Source organism: Entelurus aequoreus, linkage group LG21 (assembly GCF_033978785.1).
Source record: "Entelurus aequoreus isolate RoL-2023_Sb linkage group LG21, RoL_Eaeq_v1.1, whole genome shotgun sequence".
Lineage (NCBI taxonomy): Eukaryota > Metazoa > Chordata > Actinopteri > Syngnathiformes > Syngnathidae > Entelurus > Entelurus aequoreus.
This window is the reverse complement of record NC_084751.1, coordinates 33769327-33794385: the sequence shown is the minus strand read 5'-3', so window position 1 is coordinate 33794385 and position 25059 is coordinate 33769327. Positions and strand designations below refer to the sequence as shown.

Sequence of the window (25059 nt, the reverse complement as noted above, 5' to 3'; positions counted from 1 at the left end):
CTCGTCTCAGGCTCCTCCCAGGCCGACGACATCGTCTTCCTTGTCTCTGCCTGCGCCCAGGCCGACGACATCGTCTTCCTCGTCTCTGGCTCCGCCCAGGCCGACGACATTGTCTTCCTTGTCTCTGGCTCCGCCGAGGCCGACGACATCGTCCTCCTCGTCTCTGGCTCTGCGCAGGCCGACGACATCGTCTTCCTTGTCTCTGCCTGCGCCCAGGCCGACGACATCGTCTTCCTCGTCTCAGGCTCCTCCCAGGCCGACGACATCGTCTTCCTTGTCTCTGCCTGCGCCCAGGCCGACGACATCGTCTTCCTCGTCTCTGGCTCCGCCCAGGCCGATGACATTGTCTTCCTTGTCTCTGGCTCCGCCCAGGCCGACGACATCGTCTTCCTCGTCTCAGGCTCCTCCCAGGCCGACGACATCGTCTTCCTCGTCTCTGGCTGCGCCCAGGCCGACGACATAGTCTTCCTTGTCTCTGGCTCCGCCCAGGCCGACGACATCGTCTTCCTCGTCTCAGGCTCCTCCCAGGCCGACGACATCGTCTTCCTTGTCTCTGCCTGCGCCCAGGCCGACGACATCGTCTTCCTCGTCTCTGGCTCCGCCCAGGCCGACGACATTGTCTTCCTTGTCTCTGGCTCCGCCGAGGCCGACGACATCGTCCTCCTCGTCTCTGGCTCTGCGCAGGCCGACGACATCGTCTTCATTGTCTCTGCCTGCGCCCAGGCCGACGACATCGTCTTCCTCGTCTCAGGCTCCTCCCAGGCCGACGACATCGTCTTCCTTGTCTCTGCCTGCGCCCAGGCCGACGACATCGTCTTCCTTGTCTCTGGCTCCGCCCAGGCCGATGACATTGTCTTCCTTGTCTCTGGCTCCGCCCAGGCCGACGACATCGTCTTCCTCGTCTCAGGCTCCTCCCAGGCCGACGACATCGTCTTCCTTGTCTCTGCCTGCGCCCAGGCCGATGACATTGTCTTCCTTGTCTCTGGCTCCGCCGAGGCCGACGACATCGTCTTCCTCGTCTCTGGCTCCGCGCAGGCCAAAGACATTGTCTTCTTTGTCCCTGACTCCACCCAGGCCAAAGACATCGTCTTCCTCGTCTCTGGCTACCCCCCGGCCGATGACATCAGCTTCCTCGTCTCCGGCGGGCCGTCCCACGGCGTCACCAGCGTCTCCAGCATCCGCCTCGCCAGTTGCGGCGGTGTTCAACTCGCGGCCGCCACCTGACTCTTCCCCACTGGTTGCGGGGACACTTGGCCTGGCTGCCTTGTCCTCTGTCCACCCTCCCGTGACTTTGGACTTTTTTTTTTTTTTTTCCAGAACGTCTGGTATCCGTTATCGGACGGGGAGCTACTGTCAGGCTTGTCACTGACAGGCAGAGGTGGGTAGTAACGCGCTACATCTTTAAACTCCTTCTATTTGTTTTTAAATGTCTAAACAACCTTGCGCCAACATAGCTCTCCGACCTCCTTCAGCCTTACTGCCCCACCCGAGCCCTAAGATCAGCCGATCAGCTGTTACTGATGGTCCCTGACACAAGGCTGAAGCTTAGAGGTGACAGAGCTTTCGCCGCTGCTGCTCCCAAGCTCTGGAACGACCTACTTGGGTTAGACAAGCCTCCTCTCTTCCTGTTTTTAAATCTCCCTTAAAAACATACTTTTATTCCATGGCTTTTAACACTGAGTGATGTCCATCCTGCAATGGCGCCCCATAATACACCTGCTGTGAACCTGTTTTTATGTTTTTATGTTTTTTTTATTTTTTTTTTTATCGTGTTCTGTTTGTGTTGTGTTGTGTTTGCTCGGTTCTCGTATTATCTTTTAACCTGCCCATTGTACAGCACTTTGGCTACCCCTGTGGTAAATTTTAAATGTGCTTTATAAATAAAGTTGATTTGATTTGATTGAACTTCTAATAGTATCTTTAATACAACATACTTTTACTTTTACTTGAGTATATTTATAGAGAAGAAATGCTACTTTTACTCCGCTCCATTTATCAACATTCAGCTCGCTACTCGCTACTGATTTTTATCGATCTGTTAATGCATGCTTTGTTTGTTTTGGTTTGTCAGACAGACCTTCAAAGTAGGATCTATCGCATGCCTGCGTTTCACCAATCAAATGCAGTCACTGGTGACGTTTGACTCCGTTTCACCAATCAAATCCAGTCACTGGTGACGTTTGACTCCGTTTCACCAATCAAATGCAGTCACTGGTGACGTTTGACTCCGTTTCACCAATCAAATGCAGTCACTGGTGACGTTTGACTCCGTTTCACCAATCAAATGCAGTCACTGGTGACGTTTGACTCCGTTTCACCAATCAAATGCAGTCACTGGTGACGTTTGACTCCGTTTCACCAATCAAATGCAGTCACTGGTGACGTTTGACTCCGTTTCACCAATCAAATGCAGTCACTGGTGACGTTTGACTCCGTTTCACCAATCAAACAGAGCCAGGCGGTCACATGATTAACTGCACATAAAGTTTCAGCGGCAAACAACAACAACAATGGCAGCGACAACAACGAACGCAAACACCCCTGGCCTCACATAAAATCGATGTTCACACTTCAGACAACCAAAAAACAGTTATGTAATGCGTTTTTATATGTGTCTCCCCAAACAAGTGGACATTTCAGCTTACATGAACTCAATATCAAATTTGAGGAAGCACATCGTGGTAAGTAATGTTAGTAGATATTTTGGCTGTCACCGTAGGCTGATGTTAGCTTCCCTGCTATGAATCACTGTCAAATGTACATCGTGTGGGGACATTTATTAACGCACTGCAGCCTCAGACAGACAGAGACACACACACGCACAGTCACGCATGCATACAAACACCAATTAGAAGTGCACAGTGTGTTTGTTCTCAGGTGCAGCCCACACTTATCAGAGTTTATGGTTTGCGTAAAGGCTAACTTGTTATTTTCCTTTGTAATCTCTGCCTACTGAGCCTATGGTGCTGTTAAGTTATTGTGGCTCAATTTGCCTTAATTTTATTTTATTTTAATGTATTATTATTTAATATATTATTGTTTTAGTTGCTTAAGAGATATTCCTGGCTCTGAATTTGTTCATTGCTATTTTTATGTTTTTGTGCATTATTTGTTGCCGTCATCATTAAACAAACAGGTTACTCATCAGTTACTCAGTACTTGTGTAGTTTTTTCACAACATACTTTTTACTTTTACTCAAGTAAATATTTGGGTGACTACTCCTTACTTTTACTTGAGTAATAAAACTCTAAAGTAACAGTACTCTTACTTGAGTACAATTTCTGGCTACTCTACCCACCTCTGCTGACAGGTTGGTTATGTTTCAGTTTTTCCTCTGTGTTTGTGATGTATTTCCTGCATCAAGCCTACCATCTTTGCATCTTGGGGTTTGCCACCAACAAATCTTGACAAGTGCGGTGTCAATACAGCAGTGAATGTGCCTTACACTCACTGATACTACTAATAACACAAAGACTTGTTTTGGTCGCCACCGTTTTACAAGATGATAACAACGAAACAAATACCTGTCATTATTGTTGCTGGCTTGCCATAACATGTTCGCGCCCGGTCCGCTGTTTTGAAAGATGACTTCCACGAGCTCTACGGTTGATTTACCCTCCCTTCTTTCAAAGATTGATGACAGCGAGCCATCCTGCAACACCTGCATACAGTGAACATACAACAATTAAAACCATCATAACAAAAGTCGAGCAATAACAAACAAACAAACAAAAGTTGATATGGCAACAAAGAGTCACTACAATAAATATGGAATAAATTACCGTATTTTCCGTACTATAAGGCGCACCTAAAAACCTCCAATTTTCTCAAAAGCTGACAGTGCGCCTTATAATCCGGTGCGCCTTATAATCCAGTGCGCCTTATATATGGACCAATATTGAGCCACAACAGGTCTCGTAACCCCAGCCTCTACTGTAGCGTCTATTCTATGCGCCTTATAATGCGGTGCGCCTTATATATGCACAAAGTTTTAAAATAGGCCATTTATTGAAGGTGCGCCTTATAATCCGGTGCGCCTTAAAGTGCGGAAAATACGGTATACAATAAAAAGCAGAAGTAAGACATTCTAAAAAAAAAATCCAAGGATGCCCACCAGTTGGCGTGACAATGCTTCCACGTGATGCTCCTCTGGGGTCTTTTCCCTCTTGAGCAGAGGCTCGTACTCAAGGTCAAAACTGTCCATGTCCAGGCTAGAAATACTCGATGTAGTGGTGGACGTGAGGGTTGACGACTGCACTTTCAAAGATGGAAGTAGGCTGGTGGGGAAGTAGGGAGAAGGCAATGGGATAAAGATTAGCAGATTGAAATGATATGACAACATTAGAGTGGTGCCGATCGATTGGCCATTGATCAGCGTCGGACCATTTTTGTGAAAAAGTATGTGTTAGATTGGTTCGCGACCTCGCACAGGACTGTCGTGCGTGGGGCCGCCATGGTTCGGGATGTTGTCAGGGCCAGAGAGGAAACCGGTTCAACCCGGCCAGGGCGAATGCCGCCCCCAGACAAGACCAGACAAGACGTGTGTATTATATAAGGCATCACCATGGAGACACTCTCACTTACTGCACTTTCATTTGATCATGTGCATGCCTGTGGCGTTTTGCTGTGTTTTCCAACATGCAGGACACATTTACCTCTTTTTTAGAAGCATTTCAAAAGCAGTCCTGCAGTGCATCTACAAAACCCCAAACCAGTGAAGTTGGCACGTTGTGTAAATCGTAAATAAAAACAGAATACAATGATTTGCAAACCCTTTCAACTTATATTCAATTGAATAGACTGCAAAGACAAGATATTTATTGTTCGAACTGAGAACATTTTTTTTTTTTTGCAAATAATCCAACCTCTAAAGCAGGGGTGTCAAACTCATTTTAGGTCAGGGGCCACATGGAGAAAAATCTACTCCCAAGTGGGCCGGACTTGGGAGTAGACTTCAAAATAAAGACAACTTCAGATTGTTTTCTTTGTTTAAAAATTGAACAAGCACATTCTGAAAATGTACAAATCATAATGTTGTTGTGGTTTTTTTACACTTACATGTTGCGGTTTATAGTAGTCTACCTTTATTTGTCGTTATTTATGCTTTTTGAATTAATGATGCGATAATGTTCATCAGTCAACTCATTGGTGTTAATTTTCAATCTATTAAGATGAAAATATAATATCAAAATCAAATTACAGGATTTTATTCATGTAGTTTGCTCATTTTCCTCAACTGGTGCACTAACATCACGTGGTTTATTTTATACGAATGTAGCATCATCTACAAATATACAAAGAATTGCTATGGCGACATCTAATAGACACATTTAGAAAAGCAGTTTCTTTCATTCAAAAATTTCGGCAAATTTTTGTACTTAGCAAACTCATCCTGCGGGCCGGATAAAACCTGTTCGTGGGCCTGATCCGGCCCGCGGGCCGTACGTTTGACACCCCTGCTCTAAAGGCTTAGTTGGCCACATGCGTGGACAGCACCTTTTAGCTCTTATTTCCAAAATTGTGTACACTACTGAATTGGGGTCTTATGTGCTTATGTGGACACTTATACTACCATGAATTGATTTACGTGGACCCCGACTTAAACAAGTTGAAAAACTTATTCGGGTGTTACCATTTAGTGGTCAATTGTACGGAATATGTACTGTACCTTGCAATCTACTAATAAAAGTTTCAATCAATCAATCAATCTGGTGGTGTCAGAAAAGTATAACATACAAAGGAATTTGGAAAAAAAAAAAGTGTAAAAATAAGAATTAGCTTGTCACTAAACATGAAGTACACGTTTGCTACTTATGGACTAAGTACATCCTATAAAAAGATGATTCTTAGTTTTTATTCTAATTAGGGTCCAATAAGCCCAAATAGCAAAGAGAAATAAAAAAAAGCATGTAAACAAACAGCTTGGGCCTTAAGAGGTTAACTTAGAAATTAATGGCAGCAACACATTGCAAAAAAGTTGGCACAGGGGCATTTTTACCACTGTGTTACATGGCCTTTCCTTTTAACAACATTCAGTAAACTTTTGGGAACTGAGGAGACCAATTTTTGAAGCTTTTCAGGCGGAATTATTTCCCATTCTTGCTTGATGTACAGCTTAAGTTGTTCAACAGTCCGGGGGTCTCCGTTGTGGTATTTTAGGCTTCATAATGCACCACACATTTTCAATGGGGGACAGGTCTGGACTACAGGCAGGCCAGTCTAGTACCCGCACTCTTTTACTATGAAGCCACGCTGTTGTAACACGTGGCTTGGCATTGTCTTGCTGAAAAAAGCAGGGGCGTCCATAACAACGTTGCTTGGATGGCAACATATGTTGCTCCAAAACCTGTATGTACCTTTCAGCATTAATGGTGCCTTTACAGATGTGTAAGTTACCCATGTCTTGGGCCGAAGGTGCGCTCATTGGACAGAGGCTGAACTTACTTCGGTCAAGACGCAAAACAATGCATACTTAAAAAATGTTTTTTTCATATAAGAAAAATTTGGATCATAAAAATTCTATGTGAAAAAGACAAACATCATTAAAAAATATTAAAGGACAGCAAAACGCACCAATTAAATTCATTTTAATCAGCCACTTAAGTCCTCTAGTAGCTATAAAATTATACGATGATGTTGCTGAATAGACGATATATCTAATATTTTTTTCATTTCTGACCGTCTAAAATGTTGACACACGCATGTAGACGTAGGATTCTTGTCTGTCCATCATCTGTCTTAGCAGTACGAGCACCTGTTTGCGCGTCCTTCTGACACGTGCTAAATAGTGCACGCAAAACGGTGTTGAGTGTTGATAAGTCACATTGCGCGTGCTGAATAAATATATTTGCATCTTCTCCTCTCACTATTGTGAGCGTTTTGATGATCAGCATATATTTTGCATATTAATGAAGACAGACACAAAATGGTATTGCACGCCTTATTCTGCTCACTAAGGAGACACAGTCCACTTTGCACACGTTTAGTAGATCAATTTTGAGTGTGTTATGAGGTTTGCACGTGTTTTAGTACACACAAACCTTTAGTAAATCAAGCCCAGTGTGTGATTTGCGTATAGCTGACGTGAGCAAATTAAGGCCCGGGGGCCACATGCCACATATTGAGCTTTTCAATCAGGCCCGCCGGACATTCCCAAATAATTGTTTTAGATCTTCAAGATGAAAACTGTAGCTGCCATTATGATGTGCAGTGATGTTTTCTAATGACCGTAAGTCTTGAACTATACAAATTGTTTCAATGGTTGGAATCTGCGCTTTTGCATGATATACTAGTTACTATGGTAATCTAATTAGTTACTATGGTAATCTAATTAGTTACTATGGTAATCTACGTCACAGCAGCTCAGACGAGGCACAAAGCAGTGTTGGTGGGGAGAGAGTGTTTCCAGAGCGGCCAGCCTGAAATGCGGGTGTCAGGACCAGAGGTGGAAGGAGATTTTTACAACAAAGTTCTAAAGCTTAGTGATGTATCAGATGTATCAGATTGTAGGTGGGGTTATTTTTTACCCTTCGTGTTCATATTTCACTGTTTGTTGCATTTTTGTTGAGTTTCGCTTGATTGTAAAATATGTCGATCGAGAGGGGGTGTGACGTTCATACAGTATGTTGTCAATAGGGATGTCCGATAATATCGGACTGCCGATATTATCGGCCGATAAATGCTTTAAAATGTAATATCGGAAATTATCGGTATCGGTTTCAAAATTATCGGTATCGGTTTTAAAAAGTATAATTTATGACTTTTTAAAACGCCGCTGTGTACACGGACGTAGGGAGAAGTACAGACCGCCTATAAACCTTGAAGGCACCGCCTTAGCGTGCCGGCCCAGTCACATAATATCTAGGGCTTTTCACGCAAAGTGAATGCAAGGCATACTTGATCAACAGCCATACAGGTCACACTGAGGGTGACCGTATAAACAACTTTAACACTGTTACAAATATGCGCCACACTGTGAACCCACACCAAACAAGAATGACAAACACATTTCGGGAGAACATCCGCACCGTAACACAACACAAACACAACAGAACAAATACCCAGAACCCCTTGCAGCACTAACTCTTCCGGGACGCTACAATATACACCCCCGCTACCCCCCACCCCCCCTCAACCCCGCCCACCCCAATCTCCTCATGCTCTCTCAGGGAGAGCATGTCGCAAATTCCAAGCTGCTGTTTTGAGGCATGTTAAAAAAAATAATGCACTTTGTGACTTCAATAATAAATATGGCAGTGCCATGTTGGCATTTTTTTTCATAACTTGAGTTGAAGTTGTTCTCTTATTTTGGAAAACCTTGTTACATTGTTTAATGCATCCATCACAACAAAATTAGGCATAATAATGTGTTAATTCCACAACTGTATATATCGGTATCAGTTGATAACGGTATCGGTAATTAAGAGTTGGACAATATCGGAATATCGGCAAAAAAGCCATTATCGGACATCTCTAGTTGTCAATATTCAGTGTTTTATCGTTCATAGTTAATATTGTTCATTCTTTATTTTCATGTACATTCTGGATGTCTCATTCAGTAAAAAAAAAAAAAATTCCATTCCGTTTTTTTAAGGTGGTCTGTCATAACTTTTTTTAGCATTCAATCAGACATTATTGTAAGGTTTTGTATTAAGTGTTCCTAAAAATAGATATACCGGCCCCCAGACACATTTTAATTCTCTAAATTTGGCCCCCCAAGGCAAAATAATTGCCCAGGCCTGGCGTAAAGGGAAGAATTAGACAGATATATGGTAAATGGTAAATGGGTTATACTTGTATAGCGCTTTTCTACCTTCAAGGTACTCAAAGCGCTGTGACACTATTTCCACATTCACGCATTCACACACTGAAGGCGGGAGCGGCCACGCCAGGCCCTAACCACGACCCATCAGGAGCAAGGGTGAAGTGTCTTGCTCAAGGACACGACGGACGTGACGAGGTTGGTGGAAGGTGGGGATCGAACCAGGAACCCTCAGGTTGCTGGCACGGCCACTGTCCCAACAGCGCCACGCCGTCCCCATATACAAATATAGTATAATATATCAGTATATATTATATACTGTATATATAATATGTAAATATTACATATATGTTATATTTTATATTGCTACTATGGTACATTTTTTGTCTACTTTATACCTGCATTATCCTTTCCATCCTTACCTATATACCGTAATTTCCGGACTATAAGCCGCTACTTTTTCCCCTCGTTCTGGTCCCTGCGGCTTATACAAGGGTGCGGCTTATTTACGGCCCGTTCTTCTCCGACACTGACGAAGAGGATTTCGGTGGTTTTAGTACGCAGGAGGAAGACGATGACACAATGATTAAAGACTGACTTTTCATATACCGGTAGGCTGGTTATTTTGAGAACGTACAGGCGAGCACTTTGTATTACTTTGCACCGTTGTATTATTTGTACTCTGCACGAATGCTGTTCGCCATGTCAAAGATGTGAAAGTTTGATTGAATGATTGAAAGATTTATTGTTAATAAATGGGACGCTTTGCGTTCCCAAACAGTCATCTCTGTCCCGACAATCCCCTCCGTGGTAGCAGGAACCCCTATATACTACGCTAAATACACATCAAAACCCTGCGGCTTATAGTCGGGTGCGGCTTATATATGGAGCAATCTGTATTTTCCCCTGAATTTAGCTGGTGCGGCTTATAGTCAGGTGCGGCTTATAGTCCGGAAATTACGGTAGTAACACACATAGAAGAATGGAGTAGAAGAAAACAAACCTTTCGGCAGTCTGCAAAGAGATGTTGTTCAACTGAAGGATAGGGTCGGGAGTAGGAGGAGGGAAGTCCTCCATGATGTCAGTCTCTCTGATAGAAGGCGGCAGAGATGGAGGGGCAGGATTTTGGAGAAAGACATCATCTAAGTCCTCGTTACACAGGAATAATGTTGGTTGCTGGCAGGACACGTGCTGGTGGATGGATAGCTGAGAGGACGGAGACTCCATATTTTCACTTTGCTTCCTTTCCGTCGTGGGGTCAAACGGGAAAAGGAGCAGCGACGACGACGCCACCGATGGGACTTGTTTGTCGTCTTCTTGATGACATTCTCCTCTTCCGTCTAAACTAAAAGTTATTTCACTTTGAGCGTCCTTCATAGTGCCGTCACTTAAACTGTGTCCTATATGTTTGTCTATCATTGCGTCATCAGGTATGCTGCTTTGAGGGATGTCTGGGTAGGTAGCAGCATCCCGGTGGCCTTGGATCAGACCCTGGTTAGCAGGCCACTCAGCCCCGCCTCTGTCCGGGCAGGTGAGTGGACAAGGAAGACCTACGGAGGCTGCTAGAGAGGGGGTGCTATGAGCTCGCTGACGGTCTGTGTACCTCTGACGTCTGTGCCGCATAGAGACAGGAGTGTGGGAGGAGGTTGCATCTAGAAAAGGGACAATATGTTAGAATATGTGTTGAGGTAATGAAAACACCCATCTCTACTCAAAAATACATATTACACTTAGGGATGAGCGATACCGTATGTTCTAAAATCTGCATCGCGATATACAAAACCCAAAACCAGTGAAGTTGGCACGTTGGGTAAATCGTAATTAAAAACAGAATACAATGATTTGCTAATCCTTTTCAACCAATATTCAATTGAATAGACTGCAAAGACAAGATGCTTAACGTTCAAACTGGAAAACGTTGTTATTTTTTGCAAATATTAGCTCATTTGGAATTTGATGCCTGCAACATGTTTCAAAAGAGCTGGCACAAGTGGCAAAAAAGATTGAGAAAGTTGAGGAATGCTCATCAAACACTTATTTGGAACATCCCACAGGTGAACAATTGGGAACAGGTGGGTGCCATAATTGGGTATAAAAGCAGCCTCCATGAAATGCTCAGTCATTCACAAACAAGGATAGGGCGAGGGTCACCACTTTGTGAACAAATGCGTGAGCAAATTGTCAAACATTTTAGGAACAACATTTCTCAAAGATCTATTGCAAGGAATTTAGGGATTTCATCAAAAGGTTCAGAGAATCTGGAGAAATCACTGCACGTAACATTGAATGCCCGTGACCTTGGATCCCTCATGCGGTACTGCATCAAAAACCGACATCATTGTGTAAAGGATATCACCACATGGGCTAAGGAACACTTCAGAAAACCACTGTCAGTAACCACAGTTCTGTAAATGCAAGTTAAAACTCTACTATGCAAAGCGAAAGCCATTTATCAACAACACCCAGAAACGCTGCCGGCTTCGCTGGGCCCGAGCTCATCTAAGATGGACTGATGCAAATGGGGGTGTATTAGTGCCCAAGACATGGGTAACTTACACATCTGTGAAGGCACCATTAATGCTGAAAGGTACATACAGGTTTTGGAGCAACATATGTTGCCATCCAAGCAACGTTATCATGGACGCCCCTGCTTATTTCAGCAAGACAATGCCAAGCCACATGTTACAACAGCGTGGCTTCATAGTAAAAGAGTGTGGGTACTAGACTGGCCTGCCTGTAGTCCAGACCTGTCTCCCATTGAAAATGTGTGGCGCATTATGAAGCGTAAAATACCACAAAGGAGACCCCCGGACTGTTGAACAACTTAAGCTGTACATCAAGCAAGAATAAGAAAGAATTCCACCTGAAAAGCTTAAAAAATTGGTCTCTTCAGTTCCCAAATGTTAACTGAATGTTGTTAAAAGGAAAGGCCATGTAACACAGTGGTAAAAATGCCCCTGTGCCAACTTTTTTGCAATGTGTTGCTGCCATTAAATTCTAAGTTAATGATTATTTGCAAAAAAAATATTGTTTCTCAGTTCGAACCTTAAATATCTTGTCTTTGCAGTCTATTCAATTGAATATAAGTTGAAAAGGATTAGCAAATCATTGTATTCTGTTTTTATTTACGAATTACACAACGTGCCAACTTCACTGGTTTTGGGTGTTGTACAACAGGCAATCAATGTGGATTGTGGAAACATCCTCTGAAGCAACAGAGTTGCGTACTATTGAGCTGGAAGGTTCCATTGATCATCGTTATCATATACTATGATTTAGTAGCTAATGAACTGCCAATTGAAGGGATAAAGTTCAGTGACTTCAATTGCAGATCCATCCATTTTCTCCCGCTTATCCGAGGTCGGGTCGCGGGGGCAGCAGCCTAAGCAGAGAAGCCCAGACTTCCCTCTCCCCAGCCACTTCGTCCAGCTCCTCCCGGGGGATCCCGAGGTGTTCCCAGGCCAGCTGGGAGAGATAGTCTCCCCAACGTGTCCTGGGTCTTCCCCGTGGCCTCCTACCGGTCGGACGTGCCCTAAACACCTCCCTAGGGAGGCGTTCGGGCGGCATCCTGACCAGATGCCCGAACCACCTCATCTGGCTCCTCTCAATGTGGAGGAGCAGCGGCTTTACTTTGAGCTCCTCCCGGATGTCAGAGCTTCTCACCCTATCTCTAAGGGAGAGACCCGCCACCCGGCGGAGGAAACTCATTTCGGCCGCTTGTACCCGTGATCTTGTCCTTTCGGTCATAACTCAAAGCTCATGACCATAGGTGAGGATGGGAACGTAGATCGACCGGTAAATTGAGAGCTTTGCCTTCCGGCTCAGCTCCTTCTTCAATTGCAAATGTGGATCCAAAATCAGAGAATGTCAACATCAAGCTAGCAGCAGGTTTTGGAGGTTTAGGAGCAAGCAGTTCTTCAAAAAATAAATTTTTAATCAATTACTCACCGACTACTACTGTACATGATAAAAATGTTATTGCTCACCTGGAAAGGATCCAGCAGCACCGTTCTGTGATGGAGGAGGAGAGGAAAGTCCTTTTTGCAGCTCGTAGTCTGCAACTCTAAGAGATACAGACAGATCATTCAAGTCAATACACAGTACAATTGATGATATGTTTCTTTAATTACAAATTGTATGTTTTGAACTATTACAAATCAGTGTACTGATCTCTTGACAGGAAACATTGTCTGGCACTCATTATTATTATTATTCATTAACAATAGTGCTATTTTTGTATTGGTATTTTTACTGCTCCATTTGCAGTGCAATAATGTTTATTGTCATTTCTGTGTTATTAATATGTACCGTATTTTACTGACCACAGAGCGCACCGGCTTATAAGGCGCACTGCCGATAAATGGTCTATTTTCGAGCTTTTTGTATATATAAGGCACACCGGACTATAGGGCGCATTCAAGGAGTCATATTATTATTTTTTTCTAAATGGAAAACATTTCCTTGTGGTCTACATAACATGTAATGGTGGTTCTTTGGTCAAAATGTGGCATAAATTATGTTTTACAGATCATCTTCAAGCCGCTTTCTGACAGTCGCTTCCGGATGCGCCGTTTTGTGGGCGGTCTTATTTACGTGGCTCACCTTCGGCAGCGTCTTCTCCCCGTCATCTTTGTTGTAGCGGTGTAGCGTGCAAGGACGGGAGTGGAAGAAGTGTCAAAAGATGGAGCTAACTGTTTTAATGACATTCAGACTTTACTTCAATCAATAACGGAGCAGCATCTCCTCATCCGGAAACAATAACAAGGCCGGAAATGTGTCCCGTGAAAAACCGTCCGAAGGGAACTCTCTAATAACTTAAGTTCCTTGGGTGAATAATATAAACTCACTACACCGGTATGTTTTAGCACATTAATGGCGAGTTTACTGACAGATACAGGATGCAGATTCGAAATACAGATCAGCAGGTACCAGAAGGTAAGAAAAGTTGCTTTTGCATGATATTGCAAAACAGAACGGCAGATAATATGTCTCACCTTATACACACACCATAATAATACTCGTATGTTAAAGCACAGTACAATCTATCAAGCGGTGCGGCTTCATAGCTGACCAAAGTCGTACTAAAACATTTTGATAGATTTTTGAGCGCCGCGAGTAATGTTCTATATTTTCAATGGAACATTTAAAATGTTGGTGTTGTTTACTTGAGACATATTGCCATCATAATGCAGCCTACACTTATCTCTTATGTTTGACTGCCATCTACCGGTCACACTTATCATTACATCATGTACCAATTAAAATAGCTTTGAGGTGGGTAAGCTCAACCAAACTTATTCCTTACATTACTGTCGAGTTTTGAGAAAAAAAAAAGGATTTTAAGTGCACCTTATAGTCCGGAAAATACGGTACATCATTTTTTGCGGATATCAGACCGGATCTCGACACCCCTGACATTAATTAACTCATGTTGGATTAGTTTTAGCATGTCCAAAATGTATTGTCCACTGAATTTTGTGGGCACCCCTGTAATCTTTATCTGCTCCAATAGAACTGACTCATGTTCTCCCCTTTGCTCCTATTTGAAATACTGTATTTATGGATGTTATCCCCATGTATTTTTCTTCATATCTTTGCTTTCTTCTTAACTTCTTACTTACTCTTATGAGCTGCCTTAAAACACTTATGCACTCCTTCCCCTCGAGTCGAATCGCATACAGTATTTACCTGTCCTCAGTCTTAGTGCCGTGCACAGGTTCAGCGATGGCGGCATCAAACATCTTCAGGTTCTCTGATGGTATGTCCTGAAATACACACATTTTATTGTCTTAAAACCCCATGGAAGTTCATCCAATGTTGACTATATGGTATACGCCACTCCAAGCACACGTAGAGCCATGCTATAAAAAGATGAAAACATTTTCTTAATAGTAGCGGAACGAGGATGTATTCTGACATTCTGGTACACTTTGACAGCCAATTTAGACCTGTAAATGGTGAGAACGACACAAAAAGACGCTTCTATTCGCCAGGATTATGAGTCATTCTTGATCTAAACGGGACTATAACACCATCCTATTAGTCGGCATCCTAATGACAGCAGACATCGTACAGTAAGTGATGTTTTATTATGTTTTTTGGCTCTCATGAAATCTGCAGTGAGTAATAATCACTGATGTTGTTGAGGGGAAAAAAAGCAAATGTGATGCGTTTTTTAGATTAATGCGCCGTGTATGCTTAAAATTAGAGATGTCGATAAATGCTCTAAAATGTAATATCGGAAATTATCGGTATCGGTTTCAAAAAGTAAAATTTGTGACTTTTTAATACGCCGCTGTACGGAGTGGTACACGGACGTAGGGAGAAGAACAGAGCGCCAATAAACCTTAAAGGCACAGCCTTTGCATGCCGGCCCAATCACATAATATCTACGGCTTTTCACACACACAAGTGAATGCAACGCATACTTGGTCAACAGCCATACAGGTCACACTGAGGGTGGCGGTATAAACAACTTTAACACTGTTACAAATATGCGCCACACTGTGAACCCACACCAAACAAGAATGACAAACACGTTTCGGGAGAACATCCGTACCGTAACACAACATAAACACAACAGAACAAATACCCAGAACCCCTTGCAGCACTAACTCTTCCGGGACTCTACAATATACACTACCCCCTAAACGCCCCAAACCCCGCCCACCTCAACCTCCTCATGCTCTCTCAGGGAGAGCATGTCCCAAATTCCAAGCTGCTGTTTTGAGGCATGTTAAAAAAAATAATGCACTTTGTGACTTCAATAATAAATATGGCAGTGCCATGTAGGCATTTTTTTCCATAACTTGAGTTGATTTTTTTTGGAAAACCTTGTTACATTGTTTGATGCATCCAGCGGGGCATCACAACAAAATTAGGCATAATAATGTGTTAATTCCACGACTGTTTATATCGGTATCGGTTGATATCGGAATCGGTAATCAAGAGTTGGACAATATCGGAATATCGGATATCGGCAAAAAAGCCATTATCGAACATCTCTACTTAAAATGATCAAAATATGCAAATATTAAATGTTATTATAAATAGGCCCGATACTACATTACATATATACTTACAATATGTATATAAAACCCTAATGGAGGCTTTTGCATTTGTTTAAGGGCTTGTTGGCAAAATAGATTAGTAAGCAGACTTCTGATCATATGTATTTACTAATTAGAATTTATTAAACAACGAATATGTGTTCTTGTCGTACATAAGGATTGTGAACGTTAGGCAAAATTCCAAAAATGTGCGGTTCCCTTTTAAAAATACCTCATGACATTGATTTTGTTAAAAAAAAATCTGTCGATTGCAAAGACAAACTGTAAGAAAGTCTGTCCTTCTCAAATAAAACAATGTTTATGTGACATTGGTCACGCCGATAAAGTTCAAGTTCACCTTTTATTGCCGTCCATCAAGGACAGGGGGATGGCGTATGTATACGTGTGTGTACGTGTGCTGTATCTGTCCTATCAGCCATATCAGACAGCGCCCAGACACCATCGGCAGCTCCCTGGCACCATGCAGGAAACACTGACTGTGTTTGTTTCCTGTGCAACTCTGGATAAAATGTCCCCAAAGCTAAATGTTAGTCCTATTTAATGACAAAGCCAGCAGAGCATGATTATCGCAAAGATTTGTCGTTTCATCCAAAACATACAGTATTGTGACATAACTCTGCAATCTTCTCAAGCAACCATACCAAGCTGAGAAAAATACCCAAGAGGAAAAGTGCACTTTTTTTTGGAATTTTGCCCATCATTCACAATTCCTATGTGACACGAGAACACACGTTTTTCTCTTTTCTGTGCATTCATTCGTAGCCTCTGTGTTTTTTCCTGACCTAACATATATTCCGCTCTACCCCGGTATTGAGCACTGTATAACGGATAAACCACAGAAACCTTGACCATATATATATACTGTGCATATATATATATATATATATATATATATATATATATATATATATATATATATATATCAGTGTTTCCCATAAACTGCCAAGATACCTGTGGCGGTGGGGGCGCGGCTATGGGCGTGGTCACCATGACATCATCGAGTAATTTGCATAATTTACTACAATGATATGATTTTCTCTAAAAAGGCTAAAAAAGTGTATACTTACTAATTAATAATAACAGTTTTGTTTTAAATGTCCATCCATCCATCCATCCATTTTACAATATAATTACAACACTTTATGGACATATTTATATACAGATTTGAACAATGAGTTATTCACTGAAATATATTTATTAATTGTGGTTCTTACAAAAAATATATCTTATAAAAATATAAAAGCTAAAATGTCTCTTAAAGCTCTACCCCTTTAATTAGTGCATACTAAATTATTTAACTTTAGCCTACTACTACAACCATATTATTTACCAGCAACATAAAGTGAAACAGAGGCAGAGGTGTCCTGCCACAGTCAGTAACAAATAAACAGAAAACAGTAGTGGTGGTAGATAGACACAAAGCTTCATCAAACATCTGATCCACTGAACAAAGAGCTCCAAAAATCTTGATCCTACACTTCTCTTTTGTAAAGTAAATCTGAACAGCCGATATGGGCATCTACATCAACTATATGATTTGCCTGAAAAGCTGGACAGGACAAAAAAAAAAAAAAAAAATGTAAAAAAAAAATAAAATTTTTTTGTGGCGGCCTTAATTCTTTCGTGGCGGGCCGCCACAAATAAATGAATGTGTGGGAAACACTGTATATATATATATATATATATATATATATATATATATATATATATATATATATATATATATATATATATATATATATATATATATATATATATACACACACACAGGTATATGCATACATATATAGGGGCTGTCCTAGGGGTGTTTTTCAATTCTGATTTGATACCGATATTGGAGCCATGAGGATTGACCGATACCGAGATTATTCCGGTATGATATCAGAAACCAATGGTAGGTATGAAAAACACAAACTTTATGACAAATGTATGCTTTTGAAGTGTTAATTGCTTTTTTGTTGGGTACACCTAGTGGCCACAGTGATCCATTAGGTCAAGCTCATGACAAAGTCAGTTGAATGACGCGGACACGTCTGTTACTGGATACTTTCTAATACGCTTCTGCCTCGGAGACTTTGTATATGTAAGTAATATGCAACTATAATTATTTGATACGTGTTGATATTGACAATTTGCAGTTTTATATTCAATATTGTTCAATTAAGGACACTTATTACGAATGTCTAGCTTGTGTGCTTAGCTGTCATGTAGCTGCTAGCTCCTAGTAGCCTATAGTCAACCATGTTTACCTTTTGTAAATGACTTGACTAAAATACAAGAGAAGACCAACGTTGTGTGCTTATTGGAGGACATTTAGATCTTAACTGGCTGTCCAGCTTTGCACAAATCATTTTACATTTTACAAACCCCGTTTCCATATGAGTTGGGAAATTGTGTTAGATGTAAGTACAATGATTTGCAAATCATTTTCAACCCATATTCAGTTGAATATGCTACAAAGACAACATATTTGATGTTCAAACTGATAAACATTTTTTTTTTGCAAATAGTCATTAACTTTAGAATTTGATGCCAGCAACACGTGACAAAGAAGTTGGGAAAGGTGGCAATAAATACTGATAACGTTGAGGAATGCTCATCAAACACTTATTTGGAACATCCCACAGGTGAACAGGCAATTTGGGAACAGGTGGGTGCCATGATTGGGTATAAAAGTAGATTCCATGAAATGCTCAGTCATTCACAAACAAGGATGGGGCGAGGGTCACCACTTTGTCAACAAATGCGTGAGCAAATTGTTGAACAATTAAAGAAAAACCTTTCTCAGCCAGCTATTGCAAGGAATTTAGGGATTTCACCATCTACGGTCCGTAATATCATCAAAGGGTTCAGAAAATCTGGAGAAATCACTGCACGTAAGCAGCTAAGCCCGTGACCATCGATCCCTCAGGCTGTACTGCATCAACAAGCGACATCAGTGTGTAAAGGATATCACCACATGGGCTCAGGAACACTTCAGAAAACCACTGTCAGTAACTACAGTTGGTCGCTACATCTGTAAGTGCAAGTTAAAGCTCTCCTATGCAAGGGGAAAACCGTTTATCAACAACACCCAGAAACGCTGGGCCTGAGCTCACCTAAGATGGACTGATACAAAGTGGAAAAGTGTTCTGTGGTCTGACGAGTCCACATTTCAAATTGTTTTTGGAAACTGTGGACGTCGTGTCCTCCGGACCAAAGAGGAAAAGAACCATCCGGATTGTTATAGGCGCAAGTTGAAAAGCCAGCATCTGTGATGGTATGGGGGTGCATTAGTGCCCAAGACATGGGTAACTTACACATCTGTGAAGGCACCATTAATGCTGAAAGGTACTTACAGGTTTTGGAGCAACATATGTTGCCATCCAAGCAACGTTACCATGGACGCCCCTGCTTATTTCAGCAAGGCAATGCCAAGTCACGTGTTACATCAACGTGGCTTCATAGTAAAAGAGTGCGGGTACTAGACTGGCCTGCCTGTAGTCCAGACCTGTCTCCCATTGAAAATGTGTGGCGCATTATGAAGCCTAAAATACCACAACGGAAACCCCCGGACTGTTGAACAACTTAAGCTGTACATCAAGCAAGAATGGGAAAGAATTCCACCTGAGAAGCTTCAAAAATGTGTCTCCTCAGTTCCCAAACGTTTACTGAGTGTTGTTAAAAGGAAAGGCCATGTAACACAGTGGTGAACATGCCCTTTCCCAACTACTTTGGCACGTGTTGCAGACATGAAAAACTAAGTTAATTATTATTTGCAAAAAAAAATAAAGTTTATGAGTTTGAACATCAAATATCTTGTCTTTGTAGTGCATTCAATTGAATATGGATTGAAAAGGATTTGCAAATCATTGTATTCCGTTTATATTTACATCTAACACAATTTCCCAACTCATATGGAAACAGGGTTTGTACATGTTATTTTTGCTACTATCGGACTGATATCCTAAATAAAAACAGTATCGGATCGAGACACCTCTAATATATAATAGGGCGGCTGTATTACCTGCTTCAGCATTTCCACAGTGGTTGATGAGAGGGAACGAGAGGCATGAGGATGTTTTTCTTCCGATCGCTCCAAAAGATCCTCGACAGAGGCAGACTTCCTCGAACTCCGCAATGTTGAACTCTGCTGCTTGGGCCCTCCTGAGTCCTGCTGAGGCTCTGCTTTCTGCTGCGGTGAGTTTTCACCTGCAAACGGACCGTGTCTGCCGGTGTCCGCCCCAGAGATGAAGTTATGAGGCAGGTGCGTGATGGAGGTGTGGTGCTCAGGTGGAGAGTCACCGCTAAGGAGACAACAGGAACAGGCGTCATGAAACAATATTAATACAGTGGACTTGATGACTGAAACCCAAAATTTGGGGATTTTCAGATTTTTTTTATATACCGTATTTTTCTGAGTATAAGTCGCTCCGGAGTATAAGTCGCACCGGCCGAAAATGCATAATAAAGAAGGAAAAAAACATATATAAGTCGCACTGGAGTATGAATCGCATTTTTGGGGGGAAATTTATTTGATAAAACCCAACACCAAGAATAGACATTTGAAAGGCAATTTAAAATAAATAAAGAATAGTGAACAACAGGCTGAATAAGTGTACTTTATATGAGGCATAAATAACCAACTGAGAACGTGCCTGGTATGGTAACGTAACATATTATGGTAAGAGTCATTCAAATAACTATAACATATAGAACATGCTATACGTTTACCAAACAATCTGTCACTCCTAATCGCTAAATCCCATGATATCTTATACGTCTAGTCTCTTACTTGAATGAGCTAAATAATATTATTCGATATTTTACGGTAATGTGTTAATAATTTCACACATAAGTCGCTCCTGAGTATAAGTCGCACCCCCGGCCAAACTATGAAAAAAACTGCAACTTATAGTCCGAAAAATACGGTACTATTGATTTCAATATCAATCATGGAGGAGTGAGATTGGCTGATCACAAGTAATAACTGTAAATGTTTGACAGTTGAACATTATCAACACAATATTTCAACTAGTTCCTTAATCTCTTTTATTACATACGAATGTTTGAGAAAAATAAATTAAATAATACACAATAACTACACAAAAGTAAAAAATACTATCTACAACACTTTTACAGTGTTACAGTGTTTACGGTGACATCATACGCAAATACGGTGTTAGCTTTCACTGTTATGCTGATGACACTCAACTCTACATGCCCCTAAAGCTGACCAACACGCCGGATTGTAGTCAGCTGGAGGCGTGTCTTAATGAAATTAAACAATGGATGTCTGCTAACTTTTTGCAACTCAACGCTAAGAAAACGGAAATGCTGATTATCGGTCCTGCTCAACACTGACATCTATTCAATAATACCACATTAACATTTGACAACCAAACAATTACACAAGCCGACTCGGTAAAGAATCTGGGTATTATCTTCGACCCAACTCTCCCGTTTGAGTCACACATTAAGAGTGTTACTAAAACGGCTTTCTTTCATCTCCGTAATATCGCTAAAATTCGTTCCATTTTGTCCACTAGCGACGCTGAGATCATTATTCATGCGTTCGTTACGTCTCGTCTCGATTACTGTAACGTATTATTTTCGGGTCTCCCTATGTGTAGCATTAAAAGATTACAGTTGGTACAAAATGCAGCTGCTAGACTCTTGACAAGAACAAGAAAGTTTGATCATATTACGCCTATACTGGCTCACCTGCACTGGCTTCCTGTGCACTTAAGATGTGACTTTAAGGTTTTACTACTTACGTATAAAATACTACACGGTCTAGCTCCATCCTATCTTGCCGATTGTATTGTACCATATGTCCCGGCAAGAAATCTGCGTTCAAAGAACTCTGGCTTATTAGTGATTCCCAGAGCCCAAAAAAAGTCTACGGGCTATAGAGCGTTTTCTGTTCGGGCTCCAGTACTATGGAATGCCCTCCCGGTAAAAGTTAGAGATGCTACCTCAGTAGAAGCATTTAAGTCTCATCTTAAAACTCATTTGTATACTCTAGCCTTTAAATAGACCCCCCTTTTTTAGACCAGTTGATCTGCCGTTTTCTTTTCTCCTTTGCCCCCTCGCCGGGTTATTCCGGTTCCGGTGACCATGGATGAGATGCTGGCTGTCCAGAGTTGGGACCCGGGGTGGATTGCTCGCCTGTGCATCGGTTGGGGACGTCTCTGCGCTACTGACCTGTCTCTGCTCGGGATGGTCTCCTGCTGGCCCCACTATGGACTGGACTCTCACTGTTATGTGGATCCACTAGGGACTGTACTTAGAGAGGGGGTTACCCACATATGCGGTCCCCTCCAAGGTTTCTCATAGTCATTCACATCGACGTCCCTTGTGTGGGCTCTGTGCCGAGGATGTCGTTGTGGCTTGTGCAGCCCTTTGAGACTTTTGTGATTTAGGGCTGTATAAATAAACATTGATTGATTGATTAAATCCTTTGCTCTTTGCCCTCAAAGTCCTCCTGTGTCCAGTCAATTATTTAAAACACAAACAATCATTTTTGAAAATAGAAATAAAGAAGTAATTATTTAGTATCTACCGTATTTTTCGGACTATAAGTCGCAGTTTTTTTCATAGTTTGGCCGGGCTCCAGTGCGACTTATATATGTTTTTTTCCTTCTTTATTATGCATTTTCGTCAGGTGCGACTTATACTCCGGTGCGACTTATACTCCGAAAAATACGGTATATACTGTAAAATTGTACATGGTAATTGGGATTTGTTATATATTGTACATATTTAATGAAAATATAATATAATTGTGGAGGGAAAGTGCGATCAGCGCGCCGGCAGGAGCAAAAGCCACCGCCGCTGTCCATGGTTACCGAGGACGAGCACCAGCGGGCAGTGGCGGGGCATGTGCTGACGGCGAGACACAGCTGGCAGGTGATTAGATTTCACAGGTGGTACGTGTTAATATAATCATCTGTTGTCTTTAACAGTAAGCGGCCGGGAGCAGAGCAGGAGAGAGGATTGGGAGTGACGGCAACGTCACGACATGCTGAAAGACATTTTGAAAAGATCCTGTGAAAAACATTAAAAACTTTGTTAAACCTGCACGCTTGGCTCTTGTGCCGTGTCTACAGTGGAGCTGCTAGGAAGCGACTTCCACAATAATATAATAATATAATATATCAGTATATGTTATACACTGTAAATATAATATGTAAATATTACATATATGTTATATTTTATATTGCTACTATGGTACATTTTTTGTCTACTTTATACCTGCATTACCCTTTCCATCCTTTGTAACTGAGCTACTGTGTGGAACAATTTCTTTTGTGGATCAATAAAGTTTGTCTAAGTCTAAGTATGGATCATATACTGATACTACACTTGGTATTGACCAGAGCTGCCAAGCTTCACACTTTGAGCGTGACAGTCATGCAATTTAACTCTTTCTCAAGCCACACTTGACATTTCTCATGCTTACGTTCCCCATTAACTACTCTATATTTATTTTCTTCATTATAATAAACTTCTGTCTTCGCAGATTGCCGTAGTTCTAGTGACTCTGATGACCAAGGTAACCAATCCCAGACCAGGCCATCAAGCCTCTGTGCCTTCGTCTAACCAACCACTGAAGGCACGAACGCAATACAAACCAATCAGAGGCAACGTAAGGTAGGTCTCTTTCGCTGTATTCGTCTTATGCTGTAAATTTTAATGTATAACCTGCAAAATCTTTAATATAGAGAGAATAATACCGTAATGTCACATTACATTACAAGTTGGCATCGCGTTGAGGTGTTTGTTTTCTTACTAAATTTAGTGATTTTCCAACTCCTTTTAATGACTTTGTTTCTCCAAAGCGACAAATCTAGCGACTTTTTGGGAAATTTTTCGACACATGAAAGCGCATATTACTCTGCAGTTAAGGTCCTCAACAAATGAATAAATGTGTCTATTTTGTTAATTTATACATACTTTTATTTTAAAGCCTGCTTTGCACTGAACAGGAAGTTAATGCGGTGTAACTAGACGAGAGTTATGTTGCTGTTGTCTTTTCATGCTGCTTAGCTGTAACCATGAAGACATTTTGACATAAAGTGACCAGTTTTCTTCAGAAATGACTACCGTATTTTCCGGACCATAGGGCGCACCGGATTATAAGGCGCACTGCTGATGAGCGGGTTTATTCAGGTCTTTTTTCATACATAAGGCGCACCGGATTATAGGGCGCATTAAAGGGGTCGTATTATTTAATTTTTTTTCTAAACTGAAAACACTTCCTTGTGGTCTACATAACATGTAATGGTGGTTCTTTGGTCAAAATGTTGCATGGATTATGTTTTACAGATCATCTTCAAGCCGCTTTCTGACAGTCGCTTCTGGATGCGCCGTTTTGTGGGCGGTATTATTTACGTGGCTCAACTTCGGCAGCGTCTTCTCCCCGTCATCTTTGTTGTAGCAGTGTAGCGTGCAAAGACGGGAGTGGAAGAAGTGTCAAAAGATGGAGCTAACTGTTTTAATGACATTCAGACTTTACTTAAATCAATAACGGAGCAGCATCTCCTCATCCGTGGCTCACTAGTGCAATAACAACGTCGGAAATGTGTCCCGTGAAAAACTGTCCGACCGGAACTCTCTAATAACTAAAGTTCCTTGGGTGAATAATGTAAACTCACTACACCGGTATGTTTTAGCGCTTTCATGGCGAGTTTACTGACAGATTTAAGTAAGAACTTTACACTACTTTATATTAGCAACAAGAAGTAGATAGAGAAAAAGAAGAAGCTTATCGACAACGGCGTCACCACAGGCTACAAAGACGGACGCGCGCAAATTTTCAGGACTTATGCAGATCCCAAATACAGATCAGCAGGTACCACAAGGTAAGAATAGTTGCTTTTGAATAATACTGCGAAACAAAATGCCAGATAATATGTCTTACCTTATACACACACCATAATAATACTCGTATGTTGAAGCACAGTACAATCCATCAAGCGGTGCGGCTTCATAGCTTACCAAAGTCGTACTGAAACATTTTGATGGATTTTTGAGCGCTGTGTGTAATGTTCTATATTTTCAATGGAACATATAAAATGTTGGTGTTGTTTACTTGAGTCATATTGCAGTCTACACGTATTTCTCATGTGTGACTGCCATCTACTGGTCACACTTATCATTTCACCATGTACCAAATAAAATAGCTTCGAGGTCGGTAAGCACAATTAAAATTGTTCCCTACATTAGGCGATTATATATAGTCC

The 25059-nt window shown here is 41.5% G+C and overlaps 1 protein-coding gene across 2 annotated transcripts in view; it reads right to left on the bottom strand.

Annotated features, from left to right (window-relative positions):
* Nucleotides 1–25059, bottom strand: part of shroom3 (shroom family member 3) — a 217653-nt gene that overhangs the window by 10818 nt on the left and 181776 nt on the right. For both annotated transcript variants that reach the window (XM_062031529.1, XM_062031531.1), the window contains 6 exons: nucleotides 19839–20118; nucleotides 14451–14527; nucleotides 12749–12825; nucleotides 9766–10414; nucleotides 4116–4278; nucleotides 3526–3662 (listed from right to left, as the gene is read on the bottom strand). In XM_062031529.1, the coding sequence (XP_061887513.1) occupies nucleotides 3526–3662; nucleotides 4116–4278; nucleotides 9766–10414; nucleotides 12749–12825; nucleotides 14451–14527; nucleotides 19839–20118 (1383 nt within the window). The remainder of the gene's footprint in view (nucleotides 1–3525; nucleotides 3663–4115; nucleotides 4279–9765; nucleotides 10415–12748; nucleotides 12826–14450; nucleotides 14528–19838; nucleotides 20119–25059) is intronic.